The sequence below is a fragment of the Dermacentor silvarum genome, chromosome 3, assembly GCF_013339745.2.
Source record: "Dermacentor silvarum isolate Dsil-2018 chromosome 3, BIME_Dsil_1.4, whole genome shotgun sequence".
Taxonomy (NCBI): domain Eukaryota; kingdom Metazoa; phylum Arthropoda; class Arachnida; order Ixodida; family Ixodidae; genus Dermacentor; species Dermacentor silvarum.
In genome coordinates, this window is record NC_051156.1 from 154,816,477 (window position 1) to 154,837,239 (window position 20,763).

General features: G+C 46.9%; 1 protein-coding gene across 3 annotated transcripts in view; it reads right to left on the minus strand.

Moving 5' to 3' along the window:
- The window catches only part of LOC125944019 (uncharacterized), a 140,472-nt gene that overhangs the window by 91,414 nt on the left and 28,295 nt on the right, over positions 1-20,763 (minus strand). For 2 of the 3 annotated variants that reach the window (XR_007466065.1, XM_049663747.1), the window contains exons 2-4: positions 20,127-20,213; positions 13,396-13,478; positions 4,153-4,215 (exon numbers count right to left, since the gene is read on the minus strand). Coding sequence is in view for 1 of the 3 variants with exons in the window: in XM_049663747.1 (XP_049519704.1) it covers positions 4,153-4,215; positions 13,396-13,478; positions 20,127-20,213 (233 nt within the window). In the remaining 2 variants the exon portion in view is untranslated. The remainder of the gene's footprint in view (positions 1-4,152; positions 4,216-13,395; positions 13,479-20,126; positions 20,214-20,763) is intronic. The other variant, XR_007466066.1, reaches the window with a different exon arrangement.

The following is a 20,763-nucleotide window of genomic DNA, read 5'->3' on the forward strand; positions in this document are numbered from 1 at the left end:
TTAAATAGGGAGGGCGGGAGCATACAGTATAGCAACAGGCGAAAAGGGAGAAGAAATATTGTAGCTGCAAAAAAATGTGGTTGATCCCTCTTATATAGGAATCGGTATAGAACACGAAAGTGAAACGTGTCTTCACAGAAGTAGTGTAATGTTTATTGCACATTGATATATAATGTCTATTGGTGTTTTGTGGCTAAAGCGCCCTTAGGCGTTGATGCACCCACGCTGACGCCTGGTGGCACGTCTCCTCCATCACGACTACCAGCGTCGATGACCATGAGCAACCGTCGTGCATATGGAAGCTGCACTACGCTGCACACGCTAGCACAACGCGAAAGACGAAGCACGTAACTGACACACTAATACAACGCGCAAGACAAAGCACGTAACTGAATCGTCACCGAGTCAAATCAGCGCGTACAGCGCGTCGTAATTGCAGCCTCCGCGATCAACTTCAGAAACATTTTCAGAGCTAATTGCGGAGGCCACGCTCCGCTGTGCTGAGTACGGTGAACGCCACCTAGGTGACGTTGGTAGTGCTTCTTGATGCCAGCGTCCCTTCGAATGCTGGCATCGAGGCGTCGTAGTGCTGAGACCACCGAAGCGTTCACTGTCGGTGCGCGTTAGTGTCATAATGCAGTACTTCTCTTTTCTGCTCGTAGGCGGCGGCACCGCCCCGAGCAAGAGCGCGGGTACACGGAGGAGTGTTAGATATATAAAGCGCGTCTGTGTAGCTCTCTGCAAATGCGTTTGTGGCGCAATGGGTTAAACGCTCGGCGATCTATCGTCGCGGACCGAGAGGTCGTGGGTTCGATTTCCAAATTTTGCATGTTTGTGGAACTTTTTGTTCTGGTTTCTTTCTTTGTATTATGTTCTATGACGTATTTCCGTGACGGAAATACGTCAGTGAAGTCTTGGTGGACCCCGGCATAAAAGACTTTCGTGTTAATGTACGCACTTTATGAAAAAAAAATTCTGAAAACGCAAGATTTCTTGCTTTTTTACTGAGCCAAATAAACGCGGGAAATTATAAAATGCCTTCAGTTATCACATCACATGAAAGAAGGATGCCCCTAGAATGCTCTTAAATAAAATTTGTTATTGCACCTCGTTTCAGACATGAATAAAGAAAAATTACCTCCTACCAAGTATTGCTTCTTTGCGGGAACTTCAAAGAGCGCTTACGTGATCAAAAAAATTTTTAGACGAAAATACTTTGGTGAAACTTTATTCACACAATAGCCATCTAGACCAATTGTTTTCAAAAAAAAAATCAACGGTGGTCACTTTTTGGGTCTGGGATGTTTCGCGTGGAATGACCCTAATGTGAAATTTCAGCTCCGCTCTGTACGTGTGCTCATTGCGCGATATATTTGCTGGCACACAGTCTGTCTCGTGCGGCACGTTGCAAACGGAGCGAAGTGTGGCGCGACAGCCTCGCTATTCGGGAGATCACGAGACGGGCTGCGTGGGGGTGCGATCTAAAGTAGCCGCCGCAGACAAACCCTCGCTCATGCAGCGCTTCATTTCCATATATGGTATCGTTGGACGCGCTCTACGCATCCCATATGTGAACAGACGACGGAGCGCAACTCTGGCTCTATCTCGAGCGGTCATCACCCATCTGGCGCGGCACTACGCTTTTCCTCTGACGCCTTCGCCATACCCTCCTCCTCCGCTTTCATTCTAATCTTTTCGCAGCACCCTCCTCCTTCTTTGCTTCCCTCCGCGCGCTGTCTTCGCTATCGCCTCTTTTATCGCCCGCTGCGCTCCGCGTTTGCTCCATCATTCGTCGCTGTGCTCGTTCGCTCGGTTTCACCGATGGACAACGATGACGCTCAACGCAGGAACGGGTGCCTTTAAAAGCTGCGCACTAGCTAGCGGCGCTGGCGCGTAACGTTGTACACTTTTTGTGTTTGAAACGAGGAAGCGGCTTACGTAGGGAGCGCTTTAGTTGTCGTACGTTGCTTTATCTGGACATTTTGGTGCCAGCTGCTTTCGCGCGTTCCATGCTATCTTTTTCACTGACTGTCATCGGGCTAACTCAGGCAAGCGAGGAACTCGGCGCGTGCTGCATAGCACTCCTGGTCGATTTTCCTGCACCACGATGCCCGTCGTCCATTGACTCGAAATTTATGTGTACAATATTTATTGCGGTAATTGCGCATTTTCCGTTCATTGCTAAATAAATAGTGATTTATAAATAGGTGAATGTTATAGGCGTTTGCCAAACACGCCTAAAAGCCTTTATATGGGGCAGTACATTACTAGGTGTAGTTCTTTTTGCACCGAACAGCACGCCAACACATTGAACCAATGAAACGCTGGCACCATGTCACTCTCCAAATACTAGATCGCAGGCCGCTTTATTACGTTACCCTGATGATTTGCTATACGACGCTTCATGGCGAGGTGGGTCTTTCTAGTTCATTACAATAGAGATGCATTTATCAACCCGGCTGGTTTTCTCGCTCAAAAGTTTTTATTCGCACGCAGGAGTATTCGTACTCTTTCTATTAAGACGATTGGTTACGAGAGGACTCATGCGATGATTATTCTTTCCTTGCATAGGTTGTACTTTATTTCACAGCATCACGCTTTTTCAAGCAGTCCACGTGATTTTCGCATCAATGGTGCTACGTCATTTCACTCGCCATTTATTTTTTATTGTGTCATCGTATTGATGTCTCGTTTCGTTACCATAGAAAGGATTGCCGCGCATCGTATGCGTGCGTTCTCGCACACCAGGGGCTGCAGGATCGGCAAAAAAAAAAAATGCGAGATTGGAAAAAAAAAAACGCAGGAATAGACACTACGGCACTGCCACTTGGTGCTGAATTTATAGAACCTTTCAGCAATATAATATAGAAGACGAACTAACCACACGCACGACGACAACAAATTATCTGACAGGCACATGTTTCTGTAATTAGAGACGTTTACCTGTTGTGTCGTTCTTTCCTCTCACGTGGTAAAGCATAGCTTGATATGTGTCTAGAAAATGTTTACCCGCATGCAGCCCTACCATCGTGCGCGAGCTTAAACTTGAAAAAACTACAACGACAACAACAACAACAATAGAAGTGATCTAAACACATCACTGAGAAACTTGATGGTTGTCATGGACGGATACCACACTTCTATTTGCTGCTACGCCACAGTGTGCCGTGCAGAGTATGAAAAGTAAAGCTATTGCGTGGGTATCTTGTCAGACAATAAGCAAAAGTAGGCAGCACAGCAGGAATAATAATGCCTTCACAGCAACGCACGTCCGGCACATTTATACAATAAAATGGCTATATACGTACATTTTGAGAAAAACCAATAAATGCGCGCTACTAAGAAAAAAGCACCCGCCGTCCTTGGTTATCAGTTCGGGCTTCTGGGCAATCAACTGCATAAGCTGATTTGTTTCTTCGTGTACTTGTTTTATTCGCCCTGTTAAAGCTCAGTTCTATTTAAAAGCCAAGTAGCGTTCATCAGTAAGTTACTGATGTTAGTTATGCAAAAGCACGTTGGATCGATTATCTTAATTTCGCATAATTATGTTTGTAAGACTGCTATGCTACTCCCCTATCGTAGGATTCTCTTCTTAGGACGACAGCGGCGACGACTGTTTATACTTTGTGAATCGACGTAGGTACGCTTTCTTTAGGCGCAAGTGCGGAAGTTCGCACGTGTGCTACCACTGCATACATGCCTGTTGTCGACTACAGCGCTCACTCAATTGCAGCGGCAGGCAATATAAGGTTGCTGACCTTACGAACGTTTCTGCTTTGCTAGTACGCTTTTCGTAAGATTTTTCTCAAGGTTAATTAGGTTCGTAAGTTGGCTTTGTCAGTTGTCAGTGTCGGCAATGTTTTTTCCTTCATCATCGCGACAACATGGAAATAATATTGTAGCGTGATATTTACGTGTGATTTTCTGCATTGTGTAACGCAAAATGAAAGGAAGGAGTTGTTTACAGAGAGCAAAATTAGCAATTCTTGTCAGAACTTTGGAGCACTGCATGCAATTCAGCGACAGCTGTGACGCACGAGTGCGTGATCAGTTTTCATCAGACTCTTCCTGCAAAGCAATGCACCTACGCGTGTATTTCTGCCATCTTCGCTATACCATTTTTCAAAAACACTTGATATTGTGAATACGTACGGAACAACTCCGTCCATCGTTCTGTGGCTTGCCATCTGGGCCAAGACAGTCCGCAGGTCCTTGCTGATCCGAGGAAATAGCGTTGTAAAAAAAATGTGGTTGATCCCTCTTATATAGGAATCGGTATAGAACACGAAAGTGAAACGTGTCTTCACAGAAGTAGTGTAATGTTTATTGCACATTGATATATAATGTCTATTGGTGTTTTGTGGCTAAAGCGCCCTTAGGCGTTGATGCACCCACGCTGACGCCTGGTGGCACGTCTCCTCCATCACGACTACCAACGTCGATGACCATGAGCAACCGTCGTGCATATGGAAGCTGCACTACGCTGCACACGCTAGCACAACGCGAAAGACGAAGCACGTAACTGACACACTAATACAACGCGCAAGACAAAGCACGTAACTGAATCGTCACCGAGTCAAATCAGCGCGTACAGCGCGTCGTAATTGCAGCCTCCGCGATCAACTTCAGAAACATTTTCAGAGCTAATTGCGGAGGCCACGCTCCGCTGTGTTGAGTACGATGAACGCCACCTAGGTGGCGTTGGTAGTGCTTCTTGATGCCAGCGTCCCTTCGAATGCTGGCATCGAGGCGTCGTAGTGCTGAGACCACCGAAGCGTTCACTGTCGGTGCGCGTTAGTGTCATAATACAGTACTTCTCTTTTCTGCTCGTAGGCGGCGGCACCGCCCCGAGCAAGAGCGCGGGTACACGGAGGAGTGTTAGATATATAAGGCGCGTCTGTGTAGCTCTCTGCAAATGCGTTTGTGGCGCAATGGGTTAAACGCTCGGCGATCTATCGTCGCGGACCGAGAGGTCGTGGGTTCGATTTCCAAATTTTGCATGTTTGTGGAACTTTTTCTTCTGGTTTCTTTCTTTGTATTATGTTCTATGACGTATTTCCGTGACGGAAATACGTCAGTGAAGTCTTGGTGGACCCCGGCATAAAACACTTTCGTGTTAAAAAGAAGTGTAATTTAGTTCCATCATTAACCTACTGCAATACAATCACGCTGGGTGTTTAACTAATTCATTGAGAAACTGAGGTGGAAGACGACGAAGTGATTCTACAGCTGAACGCTTGCACTGTTGTCTGCGTTTTCGCTTTGTTTCGTTGCAATCTCTGGGAGCTGCCGCTCCCTCGTTGCGGCAATGGACAAAAATACTTCCGAGGACGTTCCTGGCGCGCAGCCGTCAGGCCGGCTTACGTCCAGGAAACGCGGGAGCCAGTCAAGTGACACAGACAGCGACGCCACCGAGTTGTACTCGGACAGCTACGATTCCTCGGACGACTTCAAGGTTGTCATGAGCCGAAAGGCAAAAAGAAGACTGCTGCGAGCGTCATCGCCGGCAAGTGTCTCCACCGTGAAGAATACACCGCAGCACTGGCCGCACACTGTGTTCTTCTTGCCCGTGGACCCCACTACCAATCCGCGGCTCCTGAACAGGCAGGTTCTTTCAACGTTACTCGAGGGTATTGCACCGAATGCGATTAAGGATGTGAGAATCAACTCACGGAAGAATGTCATGGCTTTAGCATTTTCCATCGTAGCGCACTACAGAGCCTTCAGAACATCACAGAAATTGACAAAGTACAAGTGCGACCACAGATTGCTACTGGCGGTAACGGCACTGTTGGCATCATTTATGACGTCGACATTTCCATTTCGAACGACGAATTGCCAATATTAATAAAGCCAGCAACTGAAGACACGCTCATCTTACCAGACTCGAAAACACACGCTGCGTGAAGCTTGTGTTTAAGGGGGATTGCCTTCCCTCTCACGTCAAAGTTGGTCATGTCCGCCATGCAGTTCGACCATACATACCGAAGCCCCTGCAATGTCACAAGTGCTTCAAGATTGGGCCCATAAAAAGCGTTTGCGCGAACAACGCCGTGTGCCCGCGGTGCGCTGAGTCCCATTTGGAAGACGCCTGCTGCGCGACCGTCTTGAAGTGTCCTAATTGCGGCGGTTCCCACGAAGCCTCATCGAAGGACTGCGCGCGGGTGCGGAAGGAATTCGCGGTCCTAAAGCGCATGGTTCGCGATCATTCCACACATCGCGAGGCTGCCGCTACACTTAGACGGCGACGGCATCGCCAGCGAAAAGCGTAACGTAAAACCGCAAAAAGCAACACAACGTCTTCCGCCACAACGGCTGCTCCATCAACACGGAGCGCCAACATGAAAGATGCCGCGCAAGCGAAGAAAATGTCAAGTGTCGATTATCCCGAAGAGTGGCCCGCACTGCCAAGTGCACAACCTGCCACGGAGACACCTCGAATGCCACCTCCATCAACACCCTCACCAACCACTGCTCCAACGACGACTGATGATCGCCAATGTTATAATAATGTTGTGGTCACTGATGGATGCTATGCGAGTTTTACTCAGCAACATGAAAACCCCGTCGGCGCAGAGCACGCTGCAGGTGCTGGACGCCCTGGGTCCAGTGCTTGCGGCCCTAGGCTAAAGCAATGGCCCGCCAGAAGTCATCGTTCAGAGAGGAGGTGCAGAATGCATCTGTTATTGAATGGAACGCTAGAGCACTTAAGTCGCGTATGTCCGACTTTCGACAGTTTGTATTCGTAAATCAGTTTCCCATTATTGTCATTTGTGAGCCAAACCTGTCATATCCCATCGGACTGTCCGGGTATGAGTGCATTACGTCTTCCACCCAGGGGCAATGCAGCAAGGTTATTGTTTTCTTACGCTGTGACTTGACATATGTTCATCATCCCGTGCCACCTGACAATGAAAACCAGTACGTGTGTTTGACTTTGAAGAACAGCAAGGCCACCTTCGCAATTCTGGGAGTGTACCTATCACCATCAAGTCGTCTAAACTGCGAGCGCTTACGGGAAATTTTGACGACTCCACATCCATGGGTTATCACCGGGGATTTCAATGCCCACCATTACCTCTGGGGGAGCTGCAAGATTAACTCGAGGGGCAGAAGATTGGTGTCGATTGCTTCTGAACGAGAACTTTACTTGTTAAATGACGGAAGCCCCACCTATCTGCGAGGAACGGCGTATAGTAGCTGTCATGACCTCAGCTTTGTTTCGCGCTCCTTTAAGTGAAGAATTAAATGGTTCTCGGACTTGGAAACGCGGGGAAGTGACCACATCCCAACTTATCTCACGATTGAGGGGCTGACTAGCTTCAAGTGCTCCGGTGCTGTCCAATCCATCGACTGGCCGAAATTTAAATCAATCCTGGAAGACCGCTGTCGAGACGAGATGCCATCCAGCCTAGGGGACGCAATAAAAGGTGCCTTACAGGTGGCCACACATTCGACTTTAAAAAGTTCCGAACGCACTGAATTCGACATCGAGCTAGAGAAACTTCGCGCACTTCGACGCCGTGCGCAACGAAGATAAAGGCGCACAAAGTCCATTCATGATTTGAGATTGGCCAGACGCACACAGAAGAAAATACAGTGTCGAATGTATAAGCTGGCTTCACAACGATGGGCGTCTTTCTGCGAGTCTCTGGATCGCCGAAAGCCTTTGTCTCTTATATGGAGAACTGCTCGGGGCCTCTGTGCAACTCCTGGACAGCGCCACCCATTTAATTCCCTCGCCCTTTACCTACAATGCAGCGAGATTGAAGTCGCAGAATCCTTCTGTATGAGGATTGCCGGTGTAGCAAGTTCCACTGGAACGCAGACTCCTGACCACTCACCATCCTCACGTGATCCCCGTATGAAGTGCCCGTTTTATCTGGACGAACTTGAAGCTGCGCTCGCTTTATGCAGGCGTTCCTCAGCCCCAGGACCAGATGGCATTACATACCGAACTTTGTGTAACCTTGGTGAACGAGCTCGAACGGCATTCTTGCTCCTGTACAGCGACTCGTGGCAGACAGGCACTGTTCCCCAGGAATGGAAATCAAGTCGCCTGATTCCGCTCCTCAAAGATGGCAAGTCGCCTTTGGACATTTTGTCATACTGTCCGATCGCGCTTGCAAGTTGTGTAGGAAAAGTAAGGGAACGGATGGTTCTAACGCGACTGGAGTGGTACCTAGAGCACTATGAAATTTACCCAGGCACGTTAACAGGATTCAGGCGCGGCCGTTCGTCTATAGACAACGTTGTCGATTTGGTAACGTGTGTCGAATTCCATAAGGCCTGTAAACGCTTGTCTGCTGCCTTGTTTCTAGACGTTAAAGCAGCTTACGACAACGTCACCCATGAAGCCATCCTTAACGTGCTAGAAGTAATAGGACTTGGTGGCAAGACATACCTCTGGGTTCGCAGCTACCTACAGATGCGATCATTCTATTTGCTCACCGGGGATGGCCCGACACCCCAGTATTACAGTAGCCGCGGAGTCCCTCAAGGCGGAGTACTAAGCCCGACGCTTTTTAATGTGACCCTTATTGGACTAATCGAGAACCTGCCAAGCACCGTTCGACTATCTACGCCGACGACATCTGTATCTGGACGTCGGGGGTGACATGGCTTCAGCTTCGCGCTCGGCTTCAGAAGGCGGCCTCACCGACATCATTCTACCTTCGTAAACAAGTACTGGAGGTGACGTGGGAAAAGTGCGCAGTGTGGCATTTACTCGGAAGCTAATGTCTGCATACGGCGTATCAATCAACCGACAAGTGCTATTGTTCAGCAAGACTCACATGTGGAGTTGTGATTGACAGAGATCTGTACTGGACTCCTCACGTCAACCACGTGAAAAAGCGCGTGATGGCTATTTGTCATCTGTTCAAGTTCCTTGCAGGAAAGAACTGGGGGGTATCCACACAATCCATGTTACAGCTATACAGGGTGTTGTTTGTTGGTTTCCTCCGGTACAGTCTACCTGTTATATCCAACACCTGCAAAACTAATTTGCGTACAATTCAGCGCATTCATGCGCAAGCTCTTAGGATATGCCTTGGAGTACCACGCAGTGCGTCCACGGCTGAAACTATTGCCATTGCTCAAGATTATTCCATCACAACGCACATCGCCATCGAGGCAATGCGTGCACATGTCAGACACATTGCCCGGACTCCTTGCCACCACCTCGCCGCATTCACCGTGGAAAGATCCCGCACGTCATATAGCACAACTGTCAGCGCATATCGTGCCTCGATTACATCGGGGTACGCACCTCCGGCCAGGCTGGTGTCTCCTCCATGGTGTTTGTGCCGTCCTGAAGTTCAACTTAGAATTCCAGGACGTCAGAAAAAGTCAGATTTATCACCGTCTGCACTAAAACAATTGAGCTTACTCCTGTTGTACGAGAGATACAGCGGTCACGTGCACGTCTATACGGACGGATCGACTACATCGATCAGTTCCGGTGGTGCTGTGCTTATACCGACGAGAGGAGTAACACTGCGATTCAAGACCTCACATGTCACGACGTCCTGCAGAGCGCATGGCTCTGCGCAGTGCTCTTCAATTTATAGACGCAGAGAGTCCTGGTACATGGGCCGTGTTTTCCGACTCGAGACCGGCTTTACAAAGTATGCAGGCAGTTCTCCGACGCGGAGCTCACGAACAACTAACGTACGAAATTGTCAAACTGCACCATGACGCCAAACAGAAAGGCCGCGAAATTATTTTCCAATGGCTACCTGGCCATTGCGGGATCAGTGGAAACGATCTCGCTGACAAAGCTGCCCGAGACGCCCATAAAGAAGAACACAGCGTTCCCATTCCTCTTTCCACGACAGACGCTGGAAGGCAGCTTCGTCACCTGGCACGCAAGCTTTCTTTAACAGAGTGGAACACCCGAACTATAAGGGGCATTAGGCTACACGAACTGAACCCTTCGCTCCAACTCCGACCTCCACCCGGGATTCACTGACGTGAGGCATGGCTTCTATACCGGCTGTGGTTGGGAGTGGCTTTCACGAAGGCGTACTGTGCTTTGATTGGAATGACCGAAAGTGCCACGTGCGACGTCTGCGGCAGCGAAGAGAACATAGAACATTTATTGTGTCACTGCGATCGATTTCAGTCGGAAAGACAAACTTTATCGAACGCATTGCGACGACTTGACGATCGACCGTTGTCCCTGCAGGTGCTCCTTGAAGACCGTCGCCATCGCTCGTCGGCCCACAAAGCTGTGAGGGCACTGTTCTCTTACTTGAGGACGACAGGGTTATGTAAACGCCTCCCTCCGCGTGCGTGCGCGAGCTCACCGTGGCCTTCCTCCCCCTCCCCCCTCCTCTCTCTATCTCATCTTCTCATCTTTCTATTCCCTCTTTCCCGTCCCCCAGAGTATAGGGTAGCCAAACAGACGCATTTCTGGTTAACATCTCTGCCTTCTCTTTCTCTCCTCCTCCTCCTCCTCCACCCCTATTGAGAAACTGAAGATGCAATCAGCAACCCGAGTTAAATATGTTGCAAATTGTCGGAGTGATGCTGAAAATCTTTTTAACAGCGAAGCTATTTAAGCCCGCCGTAATTTGTGGTGCGTAGCAAGACACTACCAAGAAAGAAAAGGAAATAAGCTTTTTTGCCGAGGCTGGATTCGAGCCCGCGTATCCGCGGTCCCAAAGCGAGCGTCGTAACCACTAGGCTATGCAGCCATATTTTTTCTCACATGGTAGTTATTGCATCATGTATATGCGAGAAAAATACTATCTGCGAAAAACGTGCAAGCACCAGCCCACACATGTCATATTCATGGTCTAGAAAGGACCTAAAATCTCGTTAAGCACACCCTGCACGCACAAAACTACAAGTAGCTTTGATCTTAAACAGGTGGCAATGCCTGCAGAGCAAGCATTTATGCGAACCATACGTTCGAGCGTCGTCGTCTTCGTTCACAGCTGGCGCGTTCGTACGCTTGTGCTCTGCGAGGTGAGGAGGTTTTGCGCGCTTTGAGAGCAAGAGAGAGGCGCATTCACGGAGCGGGTCTCCTGAAACGCGGTGTCGGCATTGGAACGCGGTGTCGGTGTCAAGCTCGCCTGGGTAGAACTGACTCACCAGTCTGCACACAGTACGGGGCAGACTAAACACTGGAGCACCTCCTATGTTTCTTCCCGGCAGTTTACCAACACCGAGCCACCATGGTGGCTCAACTACGCCGCATGGAGGCCTTCAGCCTCCAGCACGGACCTGCTCTTCTCAGCCCGCAGTTCCAGCAGGGTATTCAAGGTCGTACTCTGCTACCTTGCCGATTCGATGCGGGCCTGCCCAAGACTATGACGACTACCCTCTCCGTCCCCTTCTTCCACTTTTCCTACTTTCTATCCCCCTTTCACCGCCCCTCAGATGCTGAGCTGTGTTGCAGAAACATCCATCTTTCTCTTTTCCTCAACCTCTACTACTACTTGCAAGCTGCGCTATGTAACGCGCAATGACGGCCGTAAGTCGGAGACGCGCAATAAGAAATTATCATCATTCGCTAATTCAAGCGTTGCGCGGCCGAGTGCAAGGTTAAGCGATCTTTTATTTTATAGCGATAGCAATTATATGGACACTCAAAAGCAGATTTCTGCCGTCGTCGTCGCCGTCGCCGTGAGGTTCCGTATGATGTCAATGGAGATGAAATCGTCGCCGCGCGCCGAACGCTGTATGTGCGAGTGAAAGGGCGCGAGGGGCGCGCGCTTTCACGGGGAGTGAGCGCACGGCGGAGAACAAACGCGCGTTCTGCGCCGTCCTCGCTTAAGGGCTGCAGAAGTAGGCGTCTCTTTCCTGCTTTACAATCACTATATATGTAGAGCAAACGCGCCTTTTAGGGGCGAAGCTCCTTATAGCGGCACCCGTTCCGTCCCCGTCGTCGTAGTAGTAGTGTGTAACCAGTCTGAGAAAAATGAGAAAAAAAATTCCGAAGTTGTGTCCGTAGCGCGGAATCGAACCAGGGACCCCTCGCTTCCGAGCGCGCGGCGTTAGCCCACTACGCCACGAAGCTGACATGGACACACGCACCACGATGGCAATAAATACCCAACATTAACGAAAGGCCGCGTTTCTAGCGCGTTTCTAACGCGTTTGTGCTAGCGCGTTACGGCCCGTGTAAGAAGCTGGTGTAAGACGCTGTGGCCTCTCCGCCTTACCTTCAATGCGTTTCGAACGCGCTGCCGAAAGCGGTGGCAAGTCAAGTTCAAGTCGAGGAGCGTTTATGAATACGGGGGGTATACTCTCTCAGCAGTCATGTGATGGCGTCGGCAAACGCGGTGCACGTTCCGGCATGTGTAAATGGCTGCGTATGACGCTGTGGCCGCTCCCCCTTACTAGAGAGTACTGCACGTTTCTAACTCGTTTGTGCTAGCGTCCCCTTAAGCGGGATATCCGATGATTCCCTCTGGAGCTTCGCCCACTCATCATCATTCACCCCGTGGATATGCTGTGATTTTTTTTCCGACGCGCGAGAGGCCGTGGGGGAGGGGGGGGGGGAGGGAAGGGAGGCGACGTTTAGCTGCGGCACCAAGTGCCTATTTAAATCAGAGGCTCCGGCAACAGTCACCAACGCCGCACGCATTTTGAGCGAATGCGGGCAAAACGCCGACGGCGTCGACAATAGTTCTGCGTGTTGCCGGTGCTGCTGCATGTCCAAGTTTATACAGCTGATAAAGCTAATATCATTACTCCGTATAGCTCTCTACAAATTTGCTATCGCAATTGATGCTTCGCCTTTCAGGTGAAACTGCGACAACTTTTATTTATTAGGTATGGATGATCTTCCAAAAGCTATCAGAGAACATGATTTTAAGGTATTATAATGCATGCAGCAAAAACGGAAGATTACGATGAAGTAGAACTTATGCGGGAAATTATCTATATAATTTCTGAGGGTCCACGCTTTAGCCCATTATTTTACAAGCAAGAAGGCACAGACACTTTTCTTGTTTAATGCCGACCAACGTACGCGAACCTTATATTAGGAACCCTCAGTAAAAATTGAATAATATCATCTCAATTCGATCAACCTGCTTTGTCTTTATTTATCCACAGGTGCATCAGTCGACCGCTTTATCTTCCAGACATCAGTGGAAATAAAACAACCCGTACCAAGTTTTGCCGATGATTTTAGTCTCATTATGTAAATTAGGCATTCATTTAGGGTACGTTTTTCTGCTAGCAACGTTGCAGTAAGGATTCCTCACAACAATATAAATCACTGCATGATGACACTGTTGGTACAGCCCAATTACAGTATTCATTTATATGGTGCTAGTTCTGCCTGAGGGGATGTTTGCTGCCAACATTTCGTTCTCCGAACACATGCATTATTGGCACTAATACATGCGCTGGGTGTGCAGATGATAATGAACTTACCCCTGTTGAAGACAACTGACCGTCTTTTCCAGCTGGGGCGGCTTCTTTTCTTTCAAGGAGTTCAACGTTTGGGACTAGTTGCCCTGTTCCATGTTGTAATGCATATGTAAGTAAATCAAAGACGAAAGAAAAACACAATTAAATCTTTATTACTCGTAAAATTTGGCTTTTGTTTATGTTTGCGGTTGCTTAAACATTTTGAGAAACACCCGAACTCCGTACGAGAAACTGTTATGGCTTTTACGGAAAGATTGTATTTGTTCATGTCAGACACGGTGTGTAACGATTTCCGCGCTGTATTATGCAGTTTTTTCAAAAAAACAACATCCTTCTCAACGCATTATACATCTGAAGACAGTTAGGACTATCAATTTTGGTTACAAAATCAAAACAGTGCAAGCTTGCTGTATGCGGGAAAATTTTATGGCAAGGATTGCTGATTGACCTTTAAATCGCAGTGCGAGGCCTGTAAGACTGACTGCCATATAAACAAATGTTAGAGGCCTACACCCACCCCTTTCAAGTAGGTGAAACAAGTTATCGCATCGCACTGGCATCCACCTACTGCGCAAGACAAAGCGGGCGAAGATCCTCTCTAATAGTTAAATATTTATCCGCACACGGTGGAGGACTTGAATCAGAAAAATTAATTTGGCAACTAACATCATACGGCGGACTGTTGCTCACGAAAGAATTTGCATAGCTTGCCCTAGTGGTGCAAGGCTAAAGAAAGAGCGGAGCTGATCGGCACACCTAACACTACCAAGTCATCCTCAGCATTTTCCGAAATTTATTGATTATTGATTACCTGTGCATTGACTATCGATTGGCTATCGCAAGGTATTGGCCACGTATTTGGGCTAGGCTAAGCACTACCAAGTCATCTCCAGCATTTCTGGAATTTATTGATTATTTGTCGATTATCAATTAGCTATTGATTCGCCACCGATTGGCTATCGCAAGGTATTGGCCACGTATTTGGGCTAGGCTTAAACACCATCGCTAGTTCACAGGAGTATGTGCGCTGGGCTTAACGCGCGGCTTAAACAGCTCCGCTGTTAAATATTGACAATTCTCTTCCACCCCTGGCCGCAGCTGTATGCCGAAGTTCTAGGCCACATTCAGATCAGTGTGAGCGACTCTTACGAAATTGACGAAAGGGTACACCACGAAATTGACCAAATGTAATGTATATAACCAGCACACCAGCGAATACCAGCAAATTGTGATATGTTGACTGCCCACTGACCAAACCAGAATTTTGAGGACTTTTCAGAACAGATGCACCAGTGGCTGAACGGAATAAAAACGCGACACCTTCCGCAATAGAGACGACGTTGGCCGATGAAGTGCCATAATTAAAGCCCGTTACCGTATTCTGCACAATGTCACTGCGACAGAAAGGTTCTAGATAAAGAGCGACAAGTAGCGGTGAAAGTTGTCAGCCTTTTATCCCAGAGGAGCGTATAAAATAAAATGTTATCCAGATATATACACGAGCGGAGACGGTGTCATTTAAAATTATTCGAATTGTTACACCACTGTAGTACATCCCGATTCCAATAAGTCAAGTTTTCTCAATATTGAGATGATTTAGCAGCTGAAGCAAGAAATCATGACTCTCTCAATCGAATGCTTTAGCCAAATAACCTTGAATGAGCGTGACCTGGTGAAAACTATCTCACACAAACTCACATATAGAACGGGCGACAACTATATTTGTCTGTATGCTGCAGCCACTAATGCCACATGTCTGATGTCCTCCGTTAAGATCACGAATGACAAACTGCAGTGTATTAGCTAAAATATTTGCCAAAATTCAATATTCTGTGTTAGATAATTGTATTGGTTGCGGCCCGCCTACCTGCCATTTGGTTTCAAAAGAGCCACGATTGCCAATGAAAACAATAGGAACATAATAAAAGAAAGGTGGTAACGTGTTAACTTCACAAGCCTAAGTGAAAACTTTTGACAGTACTTGACATAACTTCTCTCAACGCCTATAGAACTAAGCTGCAAGGCCGTCTGCATCGCTTAGTTTGTGCTCTTGTAAATTACTAACTGCCATTACAATTTACAGTTATCATCAATTAACCGTCGCCTTTAAGCTAGGCATAAATTGTGTGAGTCATGCAACTGCACCCCATTGGCTACTGATGTAAAAAAAAAGTAAGGTATAATGGTCTTCAAATGCCTTTAAAATTGAAGGCGTGTCGTGGAACACTTTTGACTCCATTTCAATATTATTATTTCGGTGGAAAGCACATGTCATCTCGGGGCATGAAAACCTTCAAATTACCTTTTACAGAACGTATCGCCTCTGTGCATAATCCGGACCACTCAGATTCGAGGTGATGCAGTTTAAAAAGCTCTTCAAAGTATTCGCTTTGTTGTCATTGGCATTCGAAGCTTAAGCGACACGATTCATCTTTAGCAAGGAGCTTTACCTCCTCTTAAAACATGGCTCATTGCCATTGCAAGCAAATATAAAAATATACAAGTAAGATTACGGTAGACGTCATCAACAAAGGCATCACGATGTAGTAGACAACTTTTCAATTTCTATGAGTCCCAATTCACTTGGTGGAAGCGGCGTCGAGGTGCTCCTAAAGATTTCAACACGAAGCAGTGATCAAATAAAAATAATATAGGGCAAACTGAGAGTTTGCTGCTTTTTTGCTAGGTATTTGAACAAATAAATTCGGTACCAACCAGCTGGAGACGAGCAGTTGCAGTGGCTGAAGCGAAGCTTCGTGTGTTAGGGTTCACCCACATCCACGAGCGCACTGTCTCTGATCAGGCCACTAAGGTCGCCGCGTGACGATCATAATGATTACTAGGTGCAGCACGATCACCTTGTCTACACACACGTTTAAAATCACTAATGAGGATGATAGGCATTTTTGACAACTTGAATGGCACAAGTGCATGGACACATGTAACAATAACAGTAAACTTTCCTACTGAAAAGTTATAACAAATGAGTCGCCATTTTTCATCAATGCACAGTGTCAACGAGACGTTAGGGCTATTTCGCAGGAACATAAAACATCCACCCGACACATCCGCAGATTGGCTCACACACATACATCGCAGATGTTCACAAACGAAGCTAACTCCTCAATGCCCTCATCAGATGAAATCTTGGTCACCGGCCCAGCGCATATGTCAACTTCCGCTTGGTGCAAAAGCCTTAACACCTGCTTCTGCCGGCGGGTAGGTGAATAAAAAATCCGAGGACACCGACGCTCTTCTTACGAGATGTGAATGCGAAAGCATTAATGTTCAAATGAACGCACCTGAGCACTCCAAGTTCTGTGCAGCGAGTAAAGTTTGCGAGTTTTGCTGCGGCGTATGTTACCGGGTTTTGCGATTAAATTGGTGCTGGTTATTTTTTTGTACAGTTTCTACGTTACCATGTTGCCTGTACACCGGAATAATTTGAACAATATTGCTGAGAAATCAAGCACTCCGCATGCCACCAACGTCCTGTGCGACGAGAGACCGAGGAAACATCAGCGGCCACCAAGGACGGCAGGCGCGTGCGTGGACGAGCAAGATGCGGACCACGCGAAAGCGGCACCCACCACGCGCGCGTCAAGGCTGTTGCACATGCTCCGACTGGAGCAAAAAAAAAAAAATCGGTGCGATCGCACGCATCGCAATGCGATTTTTGAGGGCTCAATTCACATGATCGCGATTTCAACAATGCGACTGATGCGACGCCCAGGGTTACTCGCTGCCAAATTTTGCGGCATAACTCGTGCAGTTTTTTAAATCTAATAGAAGCACCTGTGCGTTACAAAATTATTGACCAGTCTTTAATATCAGAAAATAATACGCGTGTTTTGTGTTTTAAAAACGCTTCAAAGTTTAGTTTGTTTTGGAGTGCGCAACAGCGGTTTATGAAGTTCAATACGAGGAGACATGGCGGATGTAAACAGCTGTTCGCAGCTGGTCGTTTAGCGCTGTGTGCTGTCTCGTGTGTCTTTTATGCCCGTGTCGTTCTTCCTGCGATACAACAAATTACAAGTGGACCTATCAACAAGCCCATATAGCTGTTGTCAGCACGTATGTAGTATTCGGAATTCGGCTTCAGCGAAGTCGTCATGTCAACGCAGAGACCCACGCGCTACCCGTGCTTAACGTCAGCTTCTGAAGAAAGGATGTGTGTATATTGCTCGTAATTGCGCATAAGCGGTTCCTGCTCCAAGCAATACTCGTGCACTAACCTTAGCAGCAAGCATCAACCCAAAAGCTCACGTCTGCCCATTAAGGAAGCCGCAAATGACCTGTGTGTAATTACTGAACGTGCAATAAAATTTGTGTTCTCAACTATAATCTTGCCGCCAGCCTGGTTCGGCCGTCGCGGCGCGTGTGCATTACAATTGTTCATACAAGTGCTCTCTGAATGTTTTGAAAGGCATAAAAGCTGACACCACATTTTTTAGGAGCTGCAGTCACTTGCGTACGCAGTATCATATAATTCTGACAGACATGGGTGTCGTCTACTTTCTCGTCCTGTTTCTCGCGCTGTTAGTGTGCTGTGAATCTGTATGAAGAAGCTTAAGTTAATATGCTGCAGTACGTAGCGCAGCCACGTAGCCCCACGGCTAACAATTATTACCTGGTTAGAAGTACGTTTGTTTGTTTAATAACAAAATCGAATGCTAAAATTTTGTATTCATAGTGGTGAGTGCAAAGTAAGAAGCTATCGAAACTATGCGCTAATAGCATGCGTGTGTTTCTACCTGCTTCAGCACATTATCTCAAATGTGAGGCTGAAAACCACAGATAACCAAAAACATATGCAACTGGAGCAGGTGCCATAGTTCCTTTCCTGGAAATGAAAGCCAGCATCCCAGTCTGTTAAGCTAATCATGTACTTAACCTAGATTAGACCAATGTTAAAGCATGCTAATTGGCGCCATTTCAAACTAGATTATTTGACCAAATAAGAAAGTGCAAGGAAAGCGTCAAGGTACAATCTAATCTGGTATTCCCGAACCAATTCTATTAGCAAAACTTTATGCCTCCCTGAATTGCCTGCGTTAACCCAATGCTGAAAACAGGGGAAGCTGATTCCCTTTCTTGCTGTTGAAAACGTGCTCGAATGTCAATAACAGACTACAGATGTTCTGACGGAAGATGAGGGGCACTAACAATATCTCTAAGCTTTTGTATGAGCTTTCACCTTGAACAAGAATGGAATAAAAATATTTACCTTTGCAAGCCTAAGAATCTAGGCATTCTCAAATTTTTGAGGAGACCACATTAAATTTTAAGATATAGACAATAAAATGTGTGCCTAAGTACAAGTACACACTGAACACACTTGAGTGGTTGAGTGCCCAGCTACGAATGCAAAAGCGTCCATGGCTGCTGCCTCGAGGTAACTGCTAAGTTCCACGTGTGTTTCTCCTATAGTCCATGTATCTGGCAAGGGGAATGGTTATGCGTGCTCGTTGCAGCATTGGCCTGTGCTTTTTCGTCCTTTTTTGTTTCGCAGTAGGTGGTGGCCAAATGATTCCGTCTGTGTATGTGTTTAGAATTTCGGTGCATTTCATGTGCATGTGTTTGTATCATGTTCTGATTGTTGTATTTGCATCGATGCAATCATCTTTTTTTTAATATATTGCACCACAGTCATTTATTCAACTTTGTGTTGAAATGTACAAAATGTTGCCACCCAATAGCGGCCAAGATAGCCAGCAGGATTGGCAGAAAATATGATGCAGATTCAATGCACTTGTTTGAATTGACTGAGGCAAAGCTTTCACGCAACGGTCAGTTAAATTCTATAAAACTAACGGCAATGCGTACAGTTGTCATTATCTCACCCGATGCAACACATACTCACACATACTCATGTGCAATGTTTGCTCATGCAACGCACAGGTCACATAATGTAATGTGTATATAGCTCGGTGAACTCACTCAAACGTCGGCTAAGACTTCGAACTAACCACGAGTCTGAGTTCGTGTGAGCTTCGCTGAGTAGAATTTTGGTGAATACGAGAAAGAGCAAGCTCGGTTGAGTAAACTTTTGGTGAATATTGTCACATGGTAGTTGGGGCAAGCTCGTCTGAGTAGAAGTTTGATCAATATGAGTCAGAGCAAACTCGACTAAGTACAGTTTTGGTGAATATGACTCAATGCAAGCTCGACTGAGTAGAATTTTTGTGAATATCAGTCAGAGGAAGCTCGTCCAAGTATAGTTTTGGTGAATATCAGTTAGTGCAAGCTCGGCTAAGTAGAATTTTGGTGAATATGAGTCAGGGGAAGCTTTGCTAAGGAGATTTCTGGTGAATGTGACAATTAGTGCAACCTTCCCTGTGTAGAATTTTGATGAAGACAAGCCAGAGCAAGCTCAGCTGAGTAGAATTTTGGTGAATATAAGTCAGAGCCAGCTCGGCTAAGTAGACTTTTGGTGAATATGAGTCAGAGCAAACTCGGCTAAGTAGAGTTTTGATGAATATGACTGAGCAAACTCGGCTGAGTAGTGATGGGATGTGGTTATACGAGTTTATGCTTAGCAGTTTATGATTGGCAGGGTATCACAGCTGCTTAGCGTAGTCGTTGACTGAGAGGTGCAGAGTCTGCATAAAAGCTCTGTTCATAATTTCCAGAAGTTGACCAGTGGCTATCAAAGTTCATTATGTCGTGCAAATAAAAGAGCGTTCCGTGATTCCATTGTAATAGAACGGAAGGGATGGAGTACCCGTACATACCTTTTGCCATGAAGACAAATATTCCAGCTAGAACACTCGAGCAAAGAATTATTTTAACTGCAAATTGTTGGTATTGCATTTCTCCCTCTGAAATACAAGTTAGGCAGTTTTGAATGTAAGTTATTGCCTTAACGTATGTACAAAATTGCATATCGCGTGCTTTTTTCATTCCGTTGAAATTGATATATCAGAGAAGAAAAAAAATTTCAGACTGGTCAGCCTAGAATAGCGTGACCTAAAGCATTACTAACGCAGGAAGCAATAGACAGTTTTAGTTACACGTACGTAGAGGCTTTGCGTACGTAGAGCTTCTACGTGCAAGCAGTGCGCATGCGCAGAACGTAGCGACCGCGCGCTGGTCTCACGGACGTACGTGAGATTCGATTTTTTACGTGCGTTTCTTGCGCACGTAGACAGCTTCGCGCGGAGGTTTCGCGAGATCACGAACAAGCGATAGCGTGCTGAGCGCGCGCAGATGGCTTGCATGGAAACACGGCGACAGGATGACTGGTCATCTATTTCATTCCATGTCAACGATGACAGAAGATAACGCTTGCACAACACACTTCCGGGCATTGCGGAGACGATGACCGGCACGCGTCAATGCACATCACTGGCTTCGCTGAAATACTCATCT